At 41.4% G+C, this 25,540-nt stretch overlaps 1 protein-coding gene and 1 pseudogene across 2 annotated transcripts in view; both read right to left on the bottom strand.

Annotated features, from left to right (window-relative positions):
* Nucleotides 1-25,540, bottom strand: part of LCMT1 (leucine carboxyl methyltransferase 1) — a 62,417-nt gene that overhangs the window by 20,218 nt on the left and 16,659 nt on the right. For both annotated transcript variants that reach the window (XM_045849040.1, XM_045849041.1), the window contains exons 2-5: nucleotides 18,975-19,066; nucleotides 13,552-13,673; nucleotides 5,622-5,698; nucleotides 3,861-3,922 (exon numbers count right to left, since the gene is read on the bottom strand). In XM_045849040.1, coding sequence (XP_045704996.1) covers nucleotides 3,861-3,922; nucleotides 5,622-5,698; nucleotides 13,552-13,673; nucleotides 18,975-19,066 — 353 coding nt within the window. The remainder of the gene's footprint in view (nucleotides 1-3,860; nucleotides 3,923-5,621; nucleotides 5,699-13,551; nucleotides 13,674-18,974; nucleotides 19,067-25,540) is intronic.
* Nucleotides 47-3,021, bottom strand: LOC123825410 (annotated as a pseudogene).

Raw genomic sequence — 25,540 nt, 5'->3', positions numbered from 1 at the left:
TATTGTCTGTCATAACTTTACTGGGTCTCTCCCCTAAAGACAGATGTTATACATATATGCCTTCAGCATTAAAACCAGATGAGATAGGATTCTGTAGCATACAGAGATTCCTGGGGAGCTGCCAAGATGATCCCCGCCTCTTCAGGCACCCAGATTGGAATGGTGACTCCCTTCCTATGCCTGCATGTGAGGCCTCTACATCAATGGGCTCCAGTCAATGGGTTCCACTGGAAAAACACGAACTTTTGTTCCTCTCTGCTGGATAAACTGCTGGAAATGGACTTAACCAGCTCTTCTGTCTACCACTCCAGTTCTTTTTCTTTGCCATCATTTGGTGGCTTGTCCAAAAGATCTTTCCACAGCTTTAGTACCATTCTCCAGCCTCAGACTCATCTGGCCTTGAATGCCAGTTTCCCCTTTGACCTTACTGATCTTTCCTTGACCCTCTTCTTCACTGAGTTGTGCCTCCTGGACTTCCTGCTGCAATTTTTTGGCTTCAAGACCCCATTCCAAAATCTGGATTTGATACAAATAGTCTTTTCATTTTCTCTCACATTCTGTCCTTTTCTGTCTTATTTCTTGAAACTGATCCTTCAGCTGTTTTTCATTTTCCTGTCCAATCTGTAATTCATTTTCCTAAAATTCTTCCTCTTCAATTTCGACATTTCTTTTGATTTTTTGCTCCAGACAATTTTCTCTTCAAAGGTAGAATTATAATTTTGCTCCCAAAATCATATTTCTATTTCATTTGATTCTAGCTCTTTCTCAATGGAGAGAAGCTTTCTGCTACAAATGGATCAGCTCCTTTAACTTATCTGCTGTTGTTTTGCAGTTATTCAGCATCTTTTGCTTGAATTCAGTTTCTTTACCTTTTCCAAAAATGTCCATTAATCCTTTGGCACCTCTGTAAAATGTTTATGATTTTCTATTAGATTCTCTTCTTTGGGTTGATTTGTGAATTTGAGGTCTCACCTTAGCTAAAGGGGTCAAACTATGCCTGTATAAAGTTTTTTCAGAAATTTGTGCCACATTATCTGATGTGGGTCACTCACTGAGAGATGACCCAGCCCCATTCCACATAAAATAAGTTGTACATCACTAGCATACTGTCCCCATTTAAGGATATGATAGGATTCTCATGAGGCTCCAAATGTCTCAGTATCTCTTGTTTTCTATCAGAGTGTACCTTCCAGTCTGACCTATTACTCGAGCTAAGGCTACTACACCCTCCTGACAATCTCTGACTTGGGTGACCTCAAAAACAATCCTCTGAACTCCATCCACCTATACTTTAAGTTCTAGGGTGCACCAGCCAAGGGTCAACCAAGGGCCCTGACACTGGTCATCAAAGGTGTCAGGTCATGTCTCTGGCTATGGAAACATGGAGAAAGCAGTCTGTGTAGTCAACTTAGCACTCTGGAGACCCCAAGCTGAAAGACTATAAGGTAGTCTCAAGGAATGGTAAAGCTTCAGACAGGTATTCTAGGAGGAGCTACACAGGTCACCCACAGTGTTGGCCCAGGCACTGAGGACACAGCAGCACCCGGAGCACCTCAGCTGCCCAGCACCTAAGCCAGGCTGCACAGCTCCATATGCCTCCATAGGAGGGAGGCCCCAGCTCCCTGGTGTGCCTTGCCTGTACACCTCCCCTGGCAGCCCACACTCAGGAGTGAGGATGCTCTTGGCCTGGTGGGGGTGTGTGAGAACGCAGCAACAGAGTTAGCCAGACTGGGAGCGATTTTAAAAATGAGAATACCCAGTGAAAAGGTAGGGATTGAGAATCCTTACTCCCTCTAGTGGAAACAAAAATTAGCAATTAGGGTCTTAAAGAATGGTAGCTTTAGCTAGTAGAATCCATAGTATGTAATTCTTCATTTTGCTGGCAATGTGCACATATACATATGTTTTCTATAGTACTGTTTAATATAAAAACATTAAAAAAGGAAGCAATCTAAATGATCATCAGTAGGAAATAGATTAAATAAAATGGAATTTCCATGCAAAGAAGTGCTATGAAGCCATTGAAATTAATGATATAAAACTGATTTTTAACCAGTGTGCCACAACACACTGATGGGCCCCAAGAATTTTTCAAATGTGCAATACCTGACTATTTAGTCAGGAGCACTGACCTCTTCTCCCTTAGACTGTCAAATTTAAAAAATGACAACAGCCAACACAATAGGTCTCTGATATGAATGAATCAAAATTATACATTTTGGGGGGTCAGAGAGCCAAAAAACATATTATATATATTATACATATGTAAGTTTAAGTACTTAGTTTATGTGTGCCATGAGATGAAAAAGGTTGAAAATCGCTGACATAGAAAGCTACCCAAGCAGATGGGTAAACAGCGATGATTTGCTGGGATATGAAACGAGCAAGTTACAAACATACATGTTAATCATTCAGTTTGTTAAAATTACACATGAATATAGATTTGTACACAGAAATATAGATTCATTCACTCAACACATCTATTTAACTACAACATATATTTATTCAATGTACACTCCTTCAGCAGAAACCTACTGAAACTTCTATGTGCGAAGCACTGGGCTGCATTTGTGTGTTCCTCTCCTGATCTCTGGGTACAACATTCAGCTGTAGTAGAAAATGACAAACATTTGTTTTCTTGGTGTGGGGCGGGATTGTGGAGGATCTTTATTTTCCACTTCATATATTTCTACATTGATCAAAAGCAATGTAAAGTGCTAGATCTTTTCTACATATAATTGTTCTGACACAAATATTAATCAAATATGTAGAAGTCACGATAGCAGAAGTGTGAAAAGGCAAACGAATGGCAAAGCCTGACTAGGTTGCACTCACAACTGGTATGAGGGAAACTAAGAGTGGGGGAGACATTTTCTGTGGAAACATAACTGGGCACCTGATCATGACAAAGACAGAATGACTAACGCAGTGTGGTTGTGAGTAGAAGGGGGCTTATGAGTTGTGTGATGGCTACTGGATGATCTGGGCCAGCCATCTCAGAAGACCACCTTCTCCAACCATGTTTTCTGACCTGAATTATTATTAAGCTCCTTGCACTTCTCTGTCAGACACCAACTGAAAATGATGGAAGATTCTGGAAGAGATTTATCTTAATTTCAAAAATGTGAAAATGCAGAAAGTGTTGCTGGAAACATTCATAATTAAAACTGAAGGGGAAACAAGAGTGCAGGGGCCAAGGAGCTAATATAAGTGGGTGACAAGAGTGGTAGGGAAAGAAGTGGCAGGTGCTTGGCCTCTCTCGATGACTTCCACGTAGGAGTGAGGGTCCAAAGTTGCCAAAGCTGGTCTTTCCAAAGAAAGCCAGATTTTCACTAAAAATCTCCTATCAATATGTTGGCAACTAACTGAAAAATTTTTTTAAAGCACAGGTGGCAAACACAAGGCCTGCAGGTTGAGCCCAGGCCTGCAACTTGTTTTATCTAGGCCGGCACCTCATTTCTACCCGGCAGCCGCGCCGAGCTCCTTGCCCCTGGTTAAGGAGTGGTTACATTTACACAGCCCTAAAATTCCATTTGGCCCTTTGAAGGCAACTGCAAGACTGATGTGGCCCCCAATGAAAATGAGTTTGACACCCGTTTTAAAGAGTTAAGACTGGGGACCTATGGACATCTAAGAAGAGTCACACAAACTCGTTTTAAACTCCTTCACGGTAACTGAAGGAAGCATAAAGGGATCAGAAGTAAACACTGTGTGACATCATGTGCACACACATGCACACATGCACACACATGCATACATGCACACACATGCATGCACACACCATCTTTAGAAAGGAAAGGGAAATCAAGCAAAAACAGCCATATAGTTTACAACGCATTGCTTAAATTAAGGATACTTGCCGATTTGAAACGTGTCCTCTGAATGTAATTCTAAAATAGGTTTTGATAGAAGAGGCTTGAATCTATGGGAAGGTGGGAAAGAGGAGAAAAATGAGTCAGGCAGCTTATTTACTGCAAAAATGCACACTCACTATAAAAATGGCAAGTAGGTACTGCTACTGTAGAGACTACTGTTCAATTCCATTTAACCAGAGGCACATAAAGTCAAACCGCAATGGCCACGTGTCTTGGGCTAGGTCAGCTAAGCACCATTATACTCAGAATTTGATGTCAATCACAAACTGATCATAAACACTCAGACTTAGAAATAGCTACAGACATGCTAGCAAGAATTTCCCTGGGGTCCTGGCTGGCGTAGCTCAGTGGATTGAGGACGTGCTGCGAACCAAAGTGTCGCAGGTTCGATTCCCAGTCAGGCCACATACCTGGGTTGCAGGGCACAGCCCCCAGCAACCGCACATTGATGTTTCTCTCTCTTTCTCCCTCCCTTCCCTCTCTAAAAATAAATAAATAAAATCTTAAAAAAAAGAATTTCCCAAATGTTTCAGTATTTGTCAAGCAATTTCTACTTTTTTGCCTCTTCTCAAAATTTTAAAGATAGCTATTATTTCTCAGATAACTTAAAAAGCTGACTTAGACCTAATGCCCATAACATTTATGTGATAACTACCCCAATCAAGACTATGGAAAAAAATCAGAGAGCCAAATGATCAGTAACCCAGCCACCATGCTCAGATGCCAATGCATTTCCCATTCTGGTAACCATCACTAGATTGAATTAGAGCCTCCTTTCTTATACTTCACTGAGGTCTAACAGGCTTTCTTGTACTTCATAGTTACCAGAGCGTCGGAATTGCCATATATCATTTGAAAAGCACATTTAATATAAAATGCTGTTTTCTATTGGAAAGAGTAAAAATCTCATTTTCATAGGATAAAGTAGAAAAAGCCAAACCTTGAAAAGTATTTCCAGTTTGTGAGGATTGAACATCTCTAAAGGACAAATTTAAACTTTTAGGTTTATTACATTTTTGTAAATATAAGAATTAGGATTTTATTTCAATGACTGATTTAAACAGGAGGGAGAAAGTGTGGATTAACACTATCAAGAAACCTTGACTTTGGGCTTGAAGCCAGGATTTAAATCTCAGCTCCACTCTTCCTAGCTGGATAACCTTAAGCAAATTATCCAAACTTGTCTGGGCCTCAGTTTTCCCATCTGTAAAAAGGGCTAATAGTACTTAACTCAAGTCTGCTCTGAGGACTGGATGAGACAACCCAAGGGAAGCATGTACAATGGTCCCAGGCGAAGACAAGCGCTCAGCAAAGCTTCCCGAACTCGTCTACAACTTTGCAAACCCTTTGAAACCTGGAATGGCTTCCACAATATCTCATATAATCATGGATTAACTTCAGTCTCCATTCATTCATTCATTCAAAAAATACTTACTACATATCTGTTCTGAACAAGGTACCTTTCTATGCCCTGGAGGTAAAGAAGCAAACAAAACCAACACATGATGAAATTATTTAAACTACAATCACTCGGTAGAGGCACAGGAGAGGATGCATTTCCTTTTGAGAACTGCATGCCACATTGGAATGAGGGTCCCAGGGCAGGAATGAGGGTCCCAGGGCAAGAATGAAGGTCCGGAGATGTTCAAAGGAAAGTAGTGCACAAAAATGAGGTCCTAGAGATCAACCCTGCCACCTACTGAGAGCTGGTTCTGAATTCTTTCTTCTGGCCATACCCACACTTACTTGATGCTGTGCAGCTTTCTTGTGACTATCATTGGAAAATCGACTTCAAAATATTTACTTGGGAGAAGATCCTGATCCTGAGGAGAAAAACACAGTAATCTTTAGAATCACTTACTCATGCATACATATACTGATCATCTTCATGGATCAAGTATGAGGCCCCAGAGAGCAATGTGGCACTTAAGGATTTCAAATCAGGGAAACTGTATGGTCAGAAATCCATTCTTGTCGAGAGCCAACCAACAGCTGACCCCTGACAGAGTCAGGTCAGATAAGATGCATCTGCACAGCAGAGGCAACTGTAGCCGGATCTCCTGTCTATCTCTTCCTCTATGCCTATCCCTGCTAGCAACAGGTGATGGGATTTTTAGATACCTGTGTGTTATAACAAAAAATCTGCACAATGCCTCTGATTCTGTGAGAAGTGATTTGCTGACCACAGAACAGAAATCCCTGACAACCCTAATGCTGCCTACTTCCACCACCTGGGGAGTTAAGGACAAAATTAAACTTGGGTAGACCAGCTGCCAGAATGCTGGAGGAAGTCATTGCTGGGAATGTCCCTTAAGGAGTCACCACTTAAAAGCTCAAGATTTATTAGAGACACTACCCCTCCCATACCCTGAACAGGAATGTTTATTAGTGAGATCAGGTGGGTGCAGAAGCAGGGAGTTCTGGTTGAATATAATAGTCTCGATACATGGAGGCAAATACAAAGCATGGACCCCCCCAAGATGTATAAATCAAAAGACCTAGGCAGGAAACCAGTTACCTAACCTAGACAAATCTAACCTCAACAGATTTCCATATAACTAATTTCCATATAACCTATAAATCACCCCTTGCACCCTTTTAACTTAGACCAATCCCTAGAATCTTAATAGACACCTACTTATTAATTAATGACACCTGAAAGTTTGTGCCCATATAGCTTTTTTGGCTGATTGATAACCCTCTTGGTCAAAATAATCTTTGTATAACATGACTGATCTGTAAAACCTTCTGTGCTTTTCGAAGTTGTTTCTATGGTAACCATTTCTGTTTTAATAATCACACTATGCACCTGCTCCAGTGAATGCTGTATAACCTCCCCTATAAAAATAAAGATTGATTCTTCTCGGTGAGTCAGTCGGGCCCAAAAAGCCTGACTGTCCTCCAGCACCCGACCTGGTATCTTGCTTCATTCACTTCACCTGAGCCATTCCGCCTTCAGGGACCCTGAGACCCGCCAAGGCTGGACCCCAGCACATTCTCCCACTTATTTTGGTCTCAGCATGAAGAATGGACAGAGGAAAAAGACAGGAGGCCACTGAGGTTGTCCAGGTAAGAAGTAATGGGGAGCCTGAACTGGGGTCATGATCGCTGGGATGGAGGGGGCGATAAGAGATACTTCAGAAATAGAACATGACATTATTTCCAAAAAGAGGCTTGGAACCTAACAGCGCAAGTCAGAAAATTAATGTATGTAGCAGGTCTGACCAGCAGTTAGGGGATAAAATAGGATAAAATAGCAAATATCAGAAAGCATGACATCTGCCCTGACTGGTGTGGTTCAGTTGGTTGGGTGTCATCCCAGAAAAACTGAAGTCACTGGTTTGATTCCTGGTCAGAGCTTATGCCTGGTTTGTAGGTTTGGTCCCCAGTCAGGGCACATAAAAGGAGCAACCAATTGATTTTTCTCTCTGGCATTGATGTCTCTCCTCTTTCTACCTCCCTAGCCCTCTCTCTAAAACTAAATAAATAATATCTTTTAAAAAAAGAATTCATTAAAAAAAGCATGACATGGAAAAAGGATTAGTATTATTTTGATATACATTTATTTTTCTTTCTGTGAAAGTTGAGCACAGCGGAAAGGTTTAAAAAAAAACAAGTACTCTAGAGCCCAGGGACAAGGGTTCAAATCATAGCTCTACCACTTGCTTGCTGTGAGGCCTCTAGAAAGTCACTTAACTCCCTGGGCCAAGGTTTCCTCACCTGAAAAGTACAGAAATGACAACACCTCATGGTGTTTTGACCATTAATGAGGAAATACACAAGTGACATTCAGAACAGGGCCTGCCTTAGTAAGCCCATATGTGTTCCTATTATTTATTATTTACAGACATAGGTACATAGATGGGGGTCCTGGCTGAGGGTGTACATTTATTTTCTACTGTGGCCTGCAGTAAAAAAACATGTGAAACACACACACACACACACACACACACGGCCCTGCTTTCCTTTCCTGCTTTTGCTAGCTTATTTGGGACCATTCTCAAATGCCTCCTCTTCCTGTTGGCTCTGTTACCACCTACACAGACTGTAACACCCCTCTGGTGACTCTCAAGAATACATGTCATGTTGTAGCAGCTATTCATGCCTGAGAACCAGCCAGAAACGAGGTGCTCCACACCTGGCCTACCTGACTAGTGGCTTCCCCAGAGACACATTTAACAGCCTTGCACCCACCTGCACTTATATTCCATTCAAATGTAGAACTAATGTATTTTTTAAAAAGACAAAAAAGAAGAAAGAAAAGAAAGTTGCTGACATCCAAAACGTGGTGGTAGCTATAATGCTGCACGACGGGATGAATGGCAAGGCTGACTGACACTCTTGTTTCTAACTTGAGCAACTTGCATAACCAAGTATGCAGACAGTAACAAGAGATGGAGAACAGGTACAGATGGCAGCAGACAGACATCCCTGAGGACTGCAGAATGGGGGCAGAAATCATGAGCAAGCATTTCCGAGTAGGCAGGGGACCCCTAAAGGCGAGTATTGGAATTGTGGGATCAGCCATTCCTCACCCATGTGGAGAATGGTCCTCAGATAAAATCTCAAGGGATCTGGCCTGGGGAAAAAAGGGGAAGGTAAGGAGTGGGAAACAGAAAAAGGGAGAGAGAGAGAAGAAAGGAAAAAAGGAGAAAGAAAGAAAAGGACAAGAGCAGATTATACCCTTTACCATACAATATTGCTACAAACTGAATGATCATTAAATTTCTATTACACCCTATATATTGTATCTCCTGTACCTGCTTACCAGGTGCAAAGTCCTTCTTGCATGCAACTTCAACCATATATCCTATAGCACCCCAGTGCAGTATTGACTCCTATATGAAGTGTACCATGTCACTACATCCCACATCTCTGATCAGCCCTCTGGCCCAGCAGACGAGTCATCTGTCACATGGAAGCTCCAAACACACCTACCTACAACCTCAGCTCTGCAAGGAGTCTATTTGCCTCAGTACACACAAATGCAGATGACAGCAGTTCCTGTTGAAGAGACAAGTGTCTGTAGAGATGTCTAATGACAATTCTCCATATACTTTCAACCCAGTAACCGGAAGATATACAGAAGGGTGTTCTTACATGAAGAAGACTGTGAAGGCAGAACAATCATGGGTTTTTCTGATCAACTGTGCTTTGGGAAAGTATTAACAGTTTTGTACAGGTTCCTGAAAACATTATTTATAGGGAAAGCAACAAAAACTATTTTTTGGTTTAAGTTCTATAAGGTGCACAATACCCTCAAATTATTCTAGTAGCTGTTTCACTGAACAACTTGTTTTTAGGGAGAAAAATTTATCAAATGTTATTGCAAAAAGAAAGAGGAAAAAGACAAGAAAAAGGGGGAAAATGAAACTTAATTTTCTGGATACGAACAAACACCATAAAGACTTGTGATTATGCCTTGGCTGGTGTGGCTCAGTGGATTGAGCACTGCCCTGCAAACCAAAGAACTGTTGCTTTGACTCCCAGTATAGGGCACATGCCTGGGTTGCAGGCCAGGTCCCCAGTAGGAGGTGCACAAGAGGCAACCACACATTGATGTTTCTCTTCCTCTTTCACTCCCCTCCCCTCTCTAAAAATAAATAAAGTCTTTTAAAAAAGACTTATTATGTGACTGAATTTTTGTGATAATTTGTGTTTGTGTTTTTCTCAGCCATATGAAATAGGCTTTCTGACGTTTAACTAGTCCAACTTCACCCATGAAGTTCTGTGCCTGCTGTGCGACTGTCATTCAGTGTTGCCCTCAGTGTCTCTTCTTTGCTTTCTATTTTCTTTCAATGTAGTGTGAAGCATCTTATTCTTTTCTAAGAATTCCAATTTGCCTTAACTCTTTTGATGCTGCAGCCATTTAAGTAAAAGTTCGAACTAATGTAGAATGTTTTGATGCTGCAGCTATTTAAGTAATAGTTCAAACTAATGATGTAGAATGTTTTGACCAAATGAGCTGGTCTACAATCCCTCATAAAACAGCAGTGTAGAGCTTTTAAAAGGCATAAAAGAGGTTAAGGGGGAATAAATGGTAATGGAAAAACTATAAAAAAAATCCAAAGAAGTGGAATTCCTATATCAAAAGATGTATAGGTGTGAAATTTATAAGAAATGGTCAATTAAAAATGAGTTGAAACATTTTACATCCTTACTAGCAATATATGTGAGATGTAGTTACTCAGCATCCTTGCCAACATGTCATTGTCAGTCTTTATGACTTTAGGCATTTTTATGGATGTGTAGTAGAACCTCCCTCTGGCTTTAATCTGTATCCTCTAGAGCACTGATATTGAGCATCTTTTAATCTGACTATTGGACCTTCACATACCTTTTTGAAAGTATCTGTCAAAGTCTTTTGCTCCTTTATACTGAATTGGTTTCTTTTTATTATTGCTTTGTATGTGTTTTTCATATACAATAAAGTAAACTGTTGCATATTTAAAAAGGTAGCCCATAAAAGTTGCTTGTAAAAGAAAAAAATGAATGAAGGAGGCATATACAGTCCTACAACTTCTACAGTATCTTGATTCTCATTATATCCAGAAAAAGAGGTCGCTGTGGAAGAAAAGATTCCAACATGCATACCTGAACCTCTTACAAAACAAACACTCACTCTCATTTTCACGGCCGTGGCAAATGAGGTTACAACTTTTTATTCTGGGATTCTCTGGCTCTTCTGACACTCCACTCCAAAGAAGCTCACATGTCACAGGAACAGGAAGGACACCTAACACCAAGTATAACTCCTAGAGGGCAGCCAGGGGCAGCCAAAACCTCTCAAACTCAAAGGGGACCCAACGGGGCTGACTGCTTCACAAGCTGCCAAAATCAACACTGCTTCCCTATGTACATGATCCTCTGATTGTGTATAAACAGCATTCAGGCAACACCAAAAATTCAGGCCCCGTGAAGGGTTTCACTCAGCATTTATTCTTTGTTAATGACAATACTGGAACCTTTCCTTTCCCTATTTTTGCCTGCTGCCTGAAGATGGGAGTCTTCAATCATCCAAGTAGTCTTGGGTCCCTGAGAGCCCATGAACCAGCTCATACAGCAGTGGCAGCAGAAAGCCTGTGATTCCCAGCTAAGACTCTGCTGGGGCATCAAAGCACTATGCCAGGTAGAAGTTAGATGAGATAACAAGATCAATGGACACAATTTTCCTTACTCTTTCAGAAGCACAAATATCTCTAAAAACAAGGATTAGCAAACTTTCTGTAAAGAGCCAGGAAGTATTTTAGTCTTGCAGGCTCCACTGTCATAACTACTGGACTCTGCTATCACTGCTCTAAAGCAGCAATAGGTAAGATATGCCTAAATGGAGTTGCTGTGCTCCAATAAACTCGATTCACAAAAGTAAGTGGCAGGCCAGTGGCCCACACAACTTTGGCTCTAAGAGAGCAAAAAAGCATAATTTTGTTCTTTTCAAAAAGAGGAACTTCAATTAAAAAAAAAAAAAACCTCTTTACAGCAACAAAAACACTTCCACAAAGGACTTTCAGACCATATGTTGTTCTCCTTCCTCACTACTGATGGACGACCTTTTCCTTGGAAGGGGCACCTAAGCCTTGATATAACTTGTTCAGAAATAAAAACCTCAGATTTGTTATTAACCCATCTACAAAACAGGAAAAATAAAAACCAGACATGACTAGGTCAAAAGGTGTCAGGCGCAGAAGAGGGATTTCTCCCAAGGCCCGTCAGCACCCCACCACACACTCCCCTCCAGTGCCTTCCGCCATGACCTGGTCACTACATGACAGGCACAATGGACCCCCAGAAAAGATGCCTCCAAATGAACAGAGGGCTGCACTCAGAGGAGAGAACAAGGGATCTGGGAGTTGACAAGCTGGAGCTGAAGGTTTGTTCCATGTTCCAATACACTGGCTGTGCAATCTGGAAAAGATACCAGGTCTTGCAATCCATCTGTGTACACCCCCTCACAAAGCTCTGAAGTGAATTCACAAGGTCCTGTTTGTATTGGGTTGGCCAAAAAGTCCATTACACTTTTTCCATAAAATAAAGAACACATTTTTCATTTTTCACCAGTAACTTTATTGGTCTAGATACGCTGAGTATATTCACCATCTCCTGCCACTGGCTTTTAGTGGGTAATTGCCAGGGGTGCTGCTAAACACCTTCCAATGCATAAGACAGCCCCACAACAAAGAATTATTTGGCCAAAACATCAATAGCACCAAGAAACTTCACAAACCACTTCTGACACATTTGATCAGTTATAGCAACTTCTTCGCAAATTTTTTTTTGCATTTCAGTTGTGTTTTTACCATTCTTGAAATAATAAACCATAATACACTGAAAATGTTACATACATTCTTCTATCTTCAGTATTAAAATGGCTGCACAAAATTTCACCAATTTTGATGAGTTTTTTTTACATGTACACCAATACAACAGCTTTCACAATACAATCAAACAAATCTGTTTCATATGAAAATAAGACAACTAAGCACTACTAGAGCTATCATACGGGAAAAGCCAAACAAACTTTTTGGCCAACCCAATTAAAAGCACTTCATGTGAGTTACTCTTATCCTGAATGCAGAACAGAGGCAACCATTAACACTAAAACCAAGCTGAGGGCACTGAGTTCTTGCTTCAGTAAGAGAAAGGCTGAGAGCTCTAATGACCACAGCCCTTCTTATCAGGTGAGCTGCTATGGAACCAAAGAGATATGCAGGTTGGGTTATACCCATACATTCTAATTTATCTTCATGTCCACCTGCAAGAAATCTGGGGAAACGCGTGTATTCATTACTGCCTCATGACTGACCTCAAAGAACAAGGAAAAATCTGTACAAACCTATAAAACAGGAAATGTGATCAATGAGGTCCTTGTAGAGAAAGGAATTGGCAGAAAAATTCCAGCCCAGGAGTCAAAGATCAGCACCGTTGTTCTGGTTCTGCCACTGACTAAACCCAACTTCCTTTTCCTGAGAGTGTTTCTGTACCTATTCTTGAACCCTAACAGATCAGTTAAGGGACCAAATCAAAGAATGGCACCCTGGCTGGTGTAGCTCAGTGGACTGAGCGCGGGCTGCAAACCAAAGTGTCGCAGGTTCGATTCCCAGTCAGGGTACATGCCTAGGTTGCAGGCCATGACCCCCAGCAACCACACATTGATGTTTCTCTCTCTCTTTCTCCGTCCCTTCCCTCTCTAAAAATAAATAAATAAAATCTTTAAAAAAAAAAAATGGCTACAAAAGGGCTCTGTATCACATTACTATCACCCCACCATGCAAACCTCCAAACCTTACCCAAAACACCATTATGCTGACAACAGAATCTTAGTTATCATCAAATTACAAATGCACATGCTCTTTGTCTCAACAATTCCACTAGTAGAATTTTTTCTCCTGATATATTTCCACACATGCAGAGAAAAACATACACAGGATTGTTATTAATACTCTGTTTGTAACAGCAAGAGATGAGAAACAACCCACATGTCCTTCACTAGGACCCCAGTGCGATGAAATATGGGGCTGACAGTGGCTGGAAGCATGCAAACAGCTGGGGACAGGGCTGGGAGACGGGCTGTCACTGCATACATTTTAATATATTCTTTAACTTTTTCAAGCAGGTAAATGTCTTCAAAAATGAAATGTAAACAATTGGGGAAAGAGGAGGAGGAATTTTAATGTACCTTTAATATCCAGAAGGTGGTATCCATCCCAGCCCCGAGGTTTATAACTTGACAATGACATTCTGTCTTCCGCAGAAATGCCTTTGTAAGCTGATTGATGCCATGAACTCGAGCAAAATAGCCTAAGAGAGAGACATGGAAACAAGCTATTCCTTAGTCACGACAGCAGCGATACTTGCAAAGTCCACCAGAGAACAAAAACAGAACATTCCTGCCTGCCTCAACCGTCAGCAGTGTCACTGTAGACATTATGTGAGACATGGCAACTTCCAAATTCTCTCCCTGCTTTTTTTAAAGCTGTCTGATCCAAAGCAAGCACAATCTATTTAATGGTGGAATTAACTATCTTAAGAAAAATAAATTGCCCTATAATTTTACTTAAAAAAGACAAGGGTCTTATATGAAAACATTTGATTTAAATGTTCCTCCTGGAAATGACCTCTGGGAATTTGACCTCTTGACCTTTTTCATGGCCACAGAGAAAGCTAGTCGGTACTCCAATAAAACTCAAAATTGCAAAATCTAATGGAAAATATTTTTAAGTGAGGAAATTAGGGAGATAAATGTCAAAGCAAAGAAAGTGGTATTTCATCAAAGCCCTGCAGCATTAGAGCCTCAACCTTTATCTAAAAGCATCAGAAGGGGCAGGACAGGGCAGCAGCACTGGGCTGCCTGATGAAATGACTTGTTAAGCTCTGGGCTGGGGAGATAGGGTATGGGATGTGGGAAATACAGAAGGCAGAAAGAAACCCCGCTGCTCAAAGTGCACATATTCTAAGAACCAAATTTGAGAGTAGCATTTAGGACCTTTTATTGCAACTTCACAGGAATTTTATGTCTGTTGAATCTACTCATAAATAATTTGGGCTTGTAATTCATATGTCTTCATTTGTTTTTCTAGTAAATCACTTATTACATTTTATAGAAATATACACAATAGATTGGGTATTGGAAAAATACATATCCTTACCACACACTGTTTGGGAAGCACTCTCCTAGTGGGTTGCAGGTCCCCAAACTAGAGATTCAAACCCAGAATGACAAGAAGGAAGGAAGGAGGGCTGAAATGCTGCCTGGGGCACCGAGACAGTCACTATGGCAGGTCCCTGCCTCTGGAGCATTCATTAGGAAACCTGCACCCTGAGAACAGGAAGAAGGCCGAAGACCTTTTAGGCAGGTTTTGCTCAATCTTACTGATGTGTGGTTTCATCAGCTCAAAGTAAATATCACATCCTTATTCTTGGAAATCCCCATTTTAACATCTGTATGCATTTCTTTTTTTGTTATTTTTTATTATATTGTATTGGTTATGCTATTACAGTTGCCCTGATTTTTTCCCCCTTTGCCCCCCTCCGCCCAGCACCACACACTCCCTCAGGCAACACACCCATCATTTTTCATGTCCATGGGTCATGCCTATAACTTCTTTGGCTATTCCATTTCCTACAGTGTACTTTACATCCCCATGGCTATTCTGTGATTACCTATTCGTACTTTTTTTTTTTAAGATTTTATTTATTTATTTTTACAGAGGAGAAGGGAGGGAGAAAGAGAGGGAGAAAAACATCAATGTGTGGTTGCCCCTTGAACGCCCCCTACTGGGGACCTGGTCTGTACCCCAGGCATGTGCTCTGACTGGAAATCAAACCAGCAACCCTTTGGTTTAGAGGGCAGTGCTCAATTCACTGAGCCACACCAGCCAGGGCCCAATTTGTACTTCTTAATCCCCTCACCTCTTCACCCATTCTTCAACATCCCCTTCCCATCTGACCAACATCAAAATGCTTTCCGTATCCATGATTCTGTCTCTGTTCTTGTTTGCTTAGTTTTTTTAGATTCAATTGTTGATAGATATGTATTTATTGCCATTTTACTGTTCACAGTTTTGACCTTATTATTCTTAAATAAGTCCCTTTAACATTTCATATAATAATGGTTTGGTGAGGATGAACTCCTTTAGCTTTTTCTTATCTGGGAAGAATACTGTATGCCCTTCCATTCTAAATGATAGCTTTGTTGAATACAGCAATCTTGGCTGTAAGTCCCTGCATTTCATCACTCTGAATACTTCTTGCCAGTCCCTTCTATCCTGCAAGGTTTCTTTTGAGAAATCAGCTAACAGTCTTATGGGAACTCCTTTGTAGGTAACTTTCTCCTTTCCTCTTGCTGCTTTTAAGGGTCTCCCTTTATACTTAAACTTTGGCATTTTAATTATAATGTGTCTTGGAGTGGGTCTCTTTGCATCCATCTTGTTTGGGATTGTCTGTACTTCCTAGGCTTGCATGTCTACTTCCTTCACCAAATTAGGGAAGTTATCTTTTATTATTTTTTCAAATAGATTTCCAATTTCTTGCTCCTTCTCTTCTCCTTCTGGCATCCCTATGATGCAAATGTTGGAACACTTGAATTTGTCCCAGAGATTGCTTATAATATAGTCATTTTTTAGATTCTTTTTTCTTCGTGTTATTCTGATTGGTTGTTTCTTTGCTTCCTAATGTTCCAAATCATTGATTTGATTCTCTCCTTCATCCACTTTACTCGTTTCCCTTGGAATTGTTCTTTATCTAGCATACCCTTCATTTCTGACTGGCTCTTTTTATGCTGTCCAGGTCCTCACTAAGTTCCTTGAGTATCATTATAACAAGTGTTTTGAACTCTGCATCTGATAGATTGCTTATCTCCATTTTGTCTAATTCTTCTTCTGGAGTTTTGAGCTGTTCTTTCATTTGTTCCAGGTCTCTTTGTCTCCTCGTTTTGGCAGTCTCCCTGTGTTTGTTTCTATGTATTAGGTAAGGCTGCTTTGATTCCCTGTCTTGGTAGTATGGTCTAATGTACTAGGTGTCCTGTATGGTTCAGTGGCACAGTGCCCCCTATTACCCAAGCTGGATACTCAAGGTGCACCCTTCATGTGGGCTGAGTACACCTCCTCTTGTAGCTGAGCCTTGACTGTTGTTGGCAGGCCAATGGGAGGCATTTACCCAGCTGCAAGGACTGGCTGTGACCACTGATCATCACCCTCTCCCCTCCATGGAGGATGATCTATGCAGGGACAAGCTGGTGGTACTCTGACATGGTCTGCAGCTGCCCACTGGGTGCACAGGTTCTGGGGTTTCTCGCGTGGTGCAGGATAAGGTCAGTCCCCACCTATGTTTTGCCAGGGGCTACCTGCCTTGGTTATAAAGCAATTTGAGATGGCTGCTACTTGTGCTCGGCTTGGAGATTCTCAGACAAAGCCAAGCTGCGAATCTAGGCTGGCTGCTTCTAGTGCCAGGCTTGGGGTTCACTGAGGACAGCTGCTACTTGTTTGAGAGGGTTTAGGAAATTGTGAAACATGAGCCAAGACCAACCACTGATGTGGAAAAGCAGCTTGGGGGGCCTATAATTTGGGTGGGGCAGAATCAGGGGATCTCCAGAATGGGGCAAACAGTTTTAGCCAGGTTGATGAACTCTCAGATATGGCAGCAGCTTGCCAATTCTGTGGCTCTATGGGGAGAGGGTTCAGAAAAGGGACAATGGCTTCTGTTCACCTAGATGACAGACACTTCAGTTCCTCCCTGTATGCCACTAGTGCCTTTCAAGATGCTCCCCTGGTGCTGGACCTCAGAGGAAGTGAGTCTAAGTAGGAGAGTCAATGTGTGGGTTCTTTAAGAGGAACTGCTTGGAGCTCCAGACGTTTCTTCCACTGACTCAATCCCTGCTGGTTTTCACAGCCAAAAGTTGTGGGGACTTACCTTCCTGGCACTGGAATCCTGCATTGGGCGGGGCCTGGTGTGGGGCTGGGACTCTTCCTTTCTGAGACATCCATCCCAAGTTTTACCCACCACACATGGGTCAAGGGCCAGCCTGTTTCGGTGTCTGTGCCCCTCCTATCTGTCTGGATGGATGTGGTTTCTTTAGTTTCATAGTTGTCAGACTTCCATTCTACTCGGTTTCTGGTGGTTCTGAGTGGTAGTTGTTTTGTTTTAGTTGTAATTTTGATGTGACTGTGGGAAGGAGGCAAGCCACGTCTGCCTAGGCTGCCATCTTGACCAGAAGTCCTCTTTGCATTTCTTATAGACCCTACTTTTAGGATCTAGTCTCAGAGTCAACATTCCCTAAACACACAGGAATGGTTGTCAATTGGTCAATTTCTCGGTCTGGCTGAAACAAGTCAGGTCTATCAAGTCCTTTGACTTCCCTGATGGAAATTACTTACAGAGCCTAATGACATAACCAAAAATGTACTAAAGCAACAAAATGTAATCCCTTATGTGAACAGACACTTCACAGTAAAAGCTATATTTATATATACATACACACACACACATAAAAATATAAATAAGTGAACCCTGGCCAGGTAGCTCAATTGGTTAGAGTGTTGAGTGTTGTCCCAATATACCAGTTGCAGGTTCTATCCCAGTCAGGGAACATACAAGAATCAACCAACGAATGCATAAATAAGTGAAAGAACAAAATGATATTTCTCTCTCTCTCTGTGTCTCTCTCTCACTTCCTCTCTCTCTCTAATATCAATAATTAAACATTTTTTAAAAGGTATATAAATGGCTTTTCAACATATGAAAATGCTCTTCAACCTTACCCATAAGAGGAATAAAAAATAAAATTATCCTAAGATACCATTTCACATTATTAGATTAACAAAGATTTTAAAACTTTACACCAGGCCCTAGTCAGATGGCTTGGTTGTTGGAGTTTCGTCCCATACACCAAAAGATCATGGATTCAATCTCCAGTCAGGGCACATACTTAGGTTGTGGGTTTGATCTCTGGTTGGGGCACATACGGGAGGCAACTCTTTGGTACCTCTCTCTCACATTGATACTTCCACCTCTCTCTCTCTCCCCTGCTTCCTCCTTCTCTAAAACCGATAAACATATCTTCAGGTGAAGAGTTAAAAAAAAAGCTTCATACAATGGCCAAGATCTGATAATTATTGAAACTGATCCACATATGATTCTACTTTTATATAGTTTAAAATTATCTAGCCCTGGCTGGTGTGACTCAGTGGATTTAGTGCTAGCCCGTGAGACAGAAGGTCACCAGTTCGATTCTTGGTCAGGACACATGCCTGGGTTGCAGGCCAGGTCCCCAGTGGGGGGCGTGTGAGAGGCAACTGATCACTGTATGTCTAGCACACCGATATTTCTCTCCTTTTCTTTCTCCCTCCCTTCCCTCTCTCTAAAAAAGAAATAAGTAAAATCTTAAGGAAAAATTATCCATAATAAAAGTTTTTTAAAAAATTTAAAAAGTTTTTTTTAAATAATAAGTTTCATAATACACTGTGTTGTTGAGAATATTGGGAGATAACTACTTTAACATACTATTGGAGAGAGTGCATACTGGGACCCTCTTTTTGGGAATTAATTCCTAAAACTTCAGGCCACTTAGCTGATGAGAAGTTAGGGAGAAAGACAGTCACTTGCCTCTGTTAATTTCAGGGGCCTTCCTCTCTTTAGACAGTCTTACAAGATGCTGGATGTAAGGGTCATCCCAGTAGCCAATGCTTACTGCAAACCTGAAAGGAATGAAAAAGAAAGCATATGAGTAGAGATTGGTGTACTTCTGGCCAAGGTTCAAGGCTACATTCCCAGGAACCAGGTCAAGGATCCAGAGGAAAATTATTGACCTCAAAGGTCAACAAATGTACATTCAGGGTTCCATTACACATTTAAACAGACTCACTCACCTATCTTTATATTTACACACATTTCCCATCATGTTTCCCACAGTGGCCATTTTTCACCTCTGTTTTTCCTCTTATAATTAATTCCTTTCCCAGAATATTAAACAGCAAATAATCTCACCTCATCTTCACATACAGGACTTACAACAATTTATTCACTCAGTAAACTCACTGGCCAAAGCTTTTGGTCAGATAACTCTATTCAACCAAAAAAGTTCTCTGTCGAAAGAAAAGGAAATTCAGAAATATTTGGCAAATATCACTAATAAAGACCTAAATTTTTCTCCTGACTCTGTATTTCACATCCTTTGAGGCAGTCACAGTGGGGAGAGTAGGAATAAACAAAACCACAACTTGGAAAATGCTGTGGTAGCCTAAATTCTCTCTCCCTCAGTTTACACTACATAGAGTTAAATAAAGTTTTAGTGTCCGCGTCTGGGCACTGAAGCCCAATTACACTGGACGTTTTCTGGCAACCATGAGTGGATCCAGCCATAGGACCACTGCCAAGTCATGGAAGGAACCTGGATCCCTAAGGTTAGGCCAGGCCACTGTGGGCCTGGAGACTGCTCTCCCTCTCAAAGGACATTCTGTGAGATAATAAACGTCTTTACCATCTGAGCCAATCTGAGCCAGGCTTCCATTACTTTCAGCCTAAAACATCCTGACTAATTAATACCTGAGTAATGCACTCATTTCCATGTTGCTTAATAAGAAAGCTGAAATTTAAAGGGGGTGTGTATGTATGTTATGTGTTATGTTTCCCAGATAGGTTCTAAACTCCCAGAAGCAGATACTATCTCTTTTCTTTATATCTACTGACAAGACCCTGACTGCAACAGGCACTGATTCTGAAAAAAAAGATGTCCCCTACAGAATCTCACATTTGTTTACCCAACCACAGACACTTGTAAGAAAGCACATGTGTTCAGCTACTCAATGTAATCACTCAACAAAGAATTATACAAAGTATTCACTAAGAACACCACTTGCTGGAAGCCCAGACTGTCCAAGGAAAACAGACCTATAGAGTATTACAAGAGCAAACTTTCTCAGTGGTCCAAAAGTATTTTACAAACAGTGAGTTGTGATGCATCAATATCATAAAATCAATTTGACAGTCTGAAAACTTGCATTAAAAAAAATAAAGAATAGAGTAAAATAGAAAATACCAGCATGCTTTATGCATAGTAAGAGATCAGACTTCTGTGAAGCTTTTGCTTCACGTCCATGTTGGAGGAAATAAGTTTTCTCACTGTGATGAACAGATTTCAAAGGAATCATCTAGTGCCACCTAGTGTTCATGTCATTCTGCATTGAAGGAAGAATGGTAGCCTAATGATTAGAATACTCATCAAATACTTTAAGGGTTGGAAGAGGCCTTGGAAATGATCTAGTCAACCCCAACATCCAGTACAAGAATTCCTTCAATGCTATCAAGCCACTGCTGGACTAGGCCCCACAAACAAAGCACTCACTCCACTGCAAAGCAACTGCTGGAAAGCTGATCAGTTGGCCTCCCTCCAAGCATTCCTTGTTGGACTATCACTGCCCTGATGGGTAACAAGGAGCAATTCCTATTCCTCTCAATTCTGTATTACCTGTTGATTTTATACCATCAATTCAGTAGAGCAGTATTTACTGAGTGTCTTCTCAATGCCAGGCACTGGCGATACAGTAGAGAACAAGACAAAGAAGGGCCAGAGGCAAAGATATGACATTATGGCCAATAAAGGGCATGAAGAATGGAGAACAAAGGGATGTCACTGAGAGAAGATAAAAGAAAGCATCTCTGAAAGGGGGATGGTCAAGTTGAGCACCAGAGAATGGAAAGTCACTGTGCAAAAGGTATTTCAGACAGGAGGAAGAGCCACAGAAACACTCTGGTGTGGCAATGGACTTGAAGTGTCCCAGTAGCAGAAAGTAGGCAGGGGAAATGGAGAACAGTAAGAAAACAGGAGAAACTAGGGAAGAGGTTGAAGAGAGATGCAGGCTCAGGTCACAGAGCCTGGCAGGAGCCTGGGTTTAACCTCAACAGTACACCAGATGGCTGAGGAAATGTGCCCATGCAGACACAAGTACATCTGATCACTAGTTTCCTTGACTCCTACTTCCCAGTGTTTCTAACAAGTCCCTTTCCAGTCTTCAGGTCCTCAAACTTAAATGACTGCCAGTGGTTTCCCTGCTCCAAGGGAAAAGGATCTTACTGATTTGCCTATCAGAGTGACAAGATAAAAAGATTCACAATGTGACTGGGAAGAAGAGGAAGATGGCACTGCTCCTAGGAGTTTTGGAGGGAGATTGGCACCATGTTTCAGAATTTACAGACTAACAACTGCAGATTAACTGAACCAATTATGGTATATCTATACACTATACTAACCAGGCACTTAATCTGTGAACGCAAAGAATTGGACATAGAAAGATATTCAAAATACACTGTTAAGAGAAAAAGGGAAGACCAGAAATATAGATAGTGTATATGCCCATAAATACATATGTGTGTGTCTTTACATAGAGGAATTACTGGAGGATTCATACACAAATATTAACAATAATTATCTCTGAGATTTCTGGTGTTCTTTATTAATCTATATTTTTAAAATCTTCTGCACTAACCATATGCCACATTTCATTATATCTAAGATACCCTCAGTTGTAACACACAGAAAAACCCACTGCCAATTAATTGACTTAATGTTTTATTCTCACTTAGGAATTTTACTTCTGTGCTTATTGAAAGTACTATTTAGACAGACTATCATAACAGACATAAAAAGGAAAAGAAGGAAGATGGAGACATAAGTAAACGCAGCTCGCCTCACTGCACAACCACAGAAAAATTACAGCTAAACTACAGAACAAATGTCACTCAGAACTGTCAGAAAATCGAGCTGTGTGGTAGTCAAATAACAAAGGAATTAATGAAACCACAGTTATCCAGATGGGTAAAAGGCATGGAAGGGGGAAGACATGGAACTGGCTGGTCCCAAACCCACATGTAGTGGACATAATATGGATGGATATGCTGGGATCAAGGGACCCCAGCCCCATACCAGACCACCAGGCCAGGTTCCAGTGCCAGGAAGATTAAGTCCCCATAACTTCTGACTATAAAACCTAGTAGGCATTGGGTCAGTGGAAGAAACTACAAGATCCTCTCTTAAAGGGACTCACACCACACACGGACTTACTCAGACTCGCTCCTTCTGGGCTCCAGTACTGGGGCAGTACCTTGAAGGACATCAGTGGCATACAGGGAGAAACTGAAGTGTCTAGCATCAGGGCGAGAGCAGAGGGACAGCTTCCTGCCAGACTGACTGTAGAAAGTGGCCACTGTAACTTTTCTAAGCCCTCCCCCACACAGAGCCACAGTGCAGGTGCACCATTTGTGAATCTACATCAACCTGGGTCAGCCCCACCCTGACTAAGGCTCCACCCCGTCCAATTTACAGGCCCGCCCAAGTTGGTATCAGTGGCTTTTCCATATGAAGGGCCAGGCTAGACCAGGCTTCAGACCTTCCTAAATCCCCTGCAAACAAGCAACAGCTGAGCCCAAACCACCCTCCCTCTTGCACTGTGTGGCTTTATAGCTTAAGCCAAGGGGTCCCAGAGAGAACAAAGGTGGAGACTGACCTTGGTCTGCACCACCTGGTCTACCCCAGAGCCTGCACACCCAGCAGTGTTACAGACGAGGTCAGACCACCACCCAACCACCTCTGCAAGCCAAAGAGGGAGGTGTTTGTTGGCCAGGGATCACAGCCAGTCCTACCAGCTCTCTGGGCTGGGTAAATCCCTCCCATTAGCCGGCTGACAGCAATCAAGACTCAGCTACAAGAGGTGGGAATACTCGGCCCACATGGAGGGAACACCTCGAGTACACACCTTGGGAGATAACGGAGTATGACATTAAGCCACACTATAAAGATAGGGAGACACAGCAGTTCTACCTAATACATAGAAACCAACACAGGGAGGCTGCCAGAATGAGCAGACAAAGAAATATGGCCCAAATGACAGAACAGAACAAAACTCCAGAAAAATAGCTAAATGAAATGGAGATAAGCAATCTATAAGATGCAGAGTTCAAAATACTGCTTGTAAGGATGTTCAAGGAAGTGAGTGGGTGCTTCAAGAGAATAAAAAAGACCCAGGCAGAAATGAAAGATATCTAATTGAAAAAAAGAACAATTTACAGGGAGTGGATAAAGCCAAAAATCAAATCAGTAACTTGGAACATAAGGAACAAAAAGACATCTAATCAGTATGGCAAGAAGATAAAAGAATCCAAAAAAATCAAGGATAATGTAAGCAGCCTCTGGGACAAGTTCAAATGTTCCAACATTCACATCACAGGGGTGCTAGAAGGAGAAGAGATAAGAGCAAGAAATTGGAAACCTATTTGAAATAATAATAAAAGAAAACTTCGGGAGTTCCGGCCAAGATGGAGGCATAGATAGAAACCCTTGGCTTCCTCACATAACCAAAAGGAGGATAACAATCAATCTAAAATCAATAAACAACCAGAAGGAGGATAACAACCGATCTAAAATCAATAGACAACCAGAAGGGCCAGAAAATCAAACTGCATGAAACTCTGACAACCAAGGAGTTAAAGAAAAAGTCAACCAGAACAACCAGATCAGTAAGAAACAGCAGCGGACCACATGGACAGGTCGGCTGACAGCAAAACTGAGACTCAGAACTGACTGTGGACTACAGCGGTTGCTGCGGTGGGAGAAACTCCCAGTCTCACACAAGAGTTCACTGAAAAGTGTGCTAGAGCTGAGCAAGCAAGCTGCATTGTCCCCTGTCTGGTTCCTCTCCCTCAGGCAGCACTACAGTGCAGGAAAGAGGGTTGCCCTGCCCTGACAAATACCTAAGGCCCCACCCCCTTACAACATATCAGCTGCACCAAGACAAAGAAATATGCCCCAAATGAAAGAACAGGGCATAGCTTCAGAAAGAGAGCTAAGCAATGAGGAGATAGCCAACCTATCTGATGGAGAATTTAAAGCCCTGGTAATCAAAATGCTCACAGAACTGATTGAGCTTGGTCAAAAAATGAAAAAACAAATGAAAGATACCCAAAGTGAAATAGAGCAAAATATGCAGGGAACCAACAGTGACAGGATGGAAACCAGGACTCAAAGCAACAATTTGTAACAAAAGGGAAAAATAATACCCAACCAGAACAGAATGAAGAATCAAGAATTAAAAAAGTGAAGAGAGTCTTAGGAACCTCTGGGGTAACTTGAAATGTTCTAATATCCAAATTATAGGGGTGACAGAAAAAGAAGAACTGCAGCAAGAAATTGAAAACTTATTTGAACAAATAATGAAGGAAAACTTCCCCAATCTGGCAAAAGAAACAGACTTCCAGGAAGTGCAGGAAGCTCAGAGAGTCCCAAAGAAGTTGAACCCAGGGAGGAACACGCCAAGACACATGATCATTATGTTACCCAAGATTAAAGATAAAGAAAGAATCCTAAAAGAAGCAAGAGGAAGAGAGAGGGTTACCTACAAAGGCGTGCCCATTAGACTATCAGTTGATTTCTCAAAACAAACATTGCAGGCAAGAAGGGGCTAGAAAGTATTTGAAGTCATGAAAGCATCCAAGATGCATCCAAGATTACTCTATCCAGCAAAGCTTTCATTTAGAATGGAAGGGCAGGTAAAGTGCTTCCCAGATAAGGTCAAGTTCAAGGAGTTCATCATCACCAAGCCCTTATTATAAGATGTTAAAGAGACTTATCTAGGAAAAAGATAAAAAATATGAACAGTAAAATGAGAACAAACTCACAACTATCAGCAACTGAACCTAAAAGAAAAACAACAAAAACAAAACTAAGCAAACAACCAGAACAGGAACAGAATCAGAGAAATGGACATCACATGAAGGGATTTCAGTGGGAAGGGGAAAGGAGGAGTAGGGGAGAAAAGGTACAGTGAAGAAGAAGCATAATTAGTAAGCATAAAATAGGGAGAGGTAAAAATGGTATAGGAAACAGAACTCAAAGAACTTATATGTACAACCCATGGACATGAACTAAGGGGGGGAATGTTGGAGGGTTGGGGGATGCAGGATGGAGAGGGGAAGAAGGGGGAAAAATTGGGGAAAGCTGTCATAGCATAATCAATAAAAAATACTTAAAAAAAAAAGAAAGAAAAAGAAAACTTTCCTAACATGGTGAAGGAAATAGGCATGCAAGTCCAGGAAGCACAGAGAGTCCCAAACAAGATGGATGTAAAGAGGGCTACACTAAAACACACCATAATTAAAATGCCACAGGTTAAACATAAAGA

Source organism: Phyllostomus hastatus, unplaced genomic scaffold (genome assembly GCF_019186645.2).
Source record: "Phyllostomus hastatus isolate PE091 unplaced genomic scaffold, TTU_PhHast_1.1 phas_contig_64, whole genome shotgun sequence".
Lineage (NCBI taxonomy): Eukaryota > Metazoa > Chordata > Mammalia > Chiroptera > Phyllostomidae > Phyllostomus > Phyllostomus hastatus.
The sequence above is the reverse complement of the archived record's forward strand: the minus strand, read 5'-3'. Positions and strand labels throughout refer to the sequence as shown.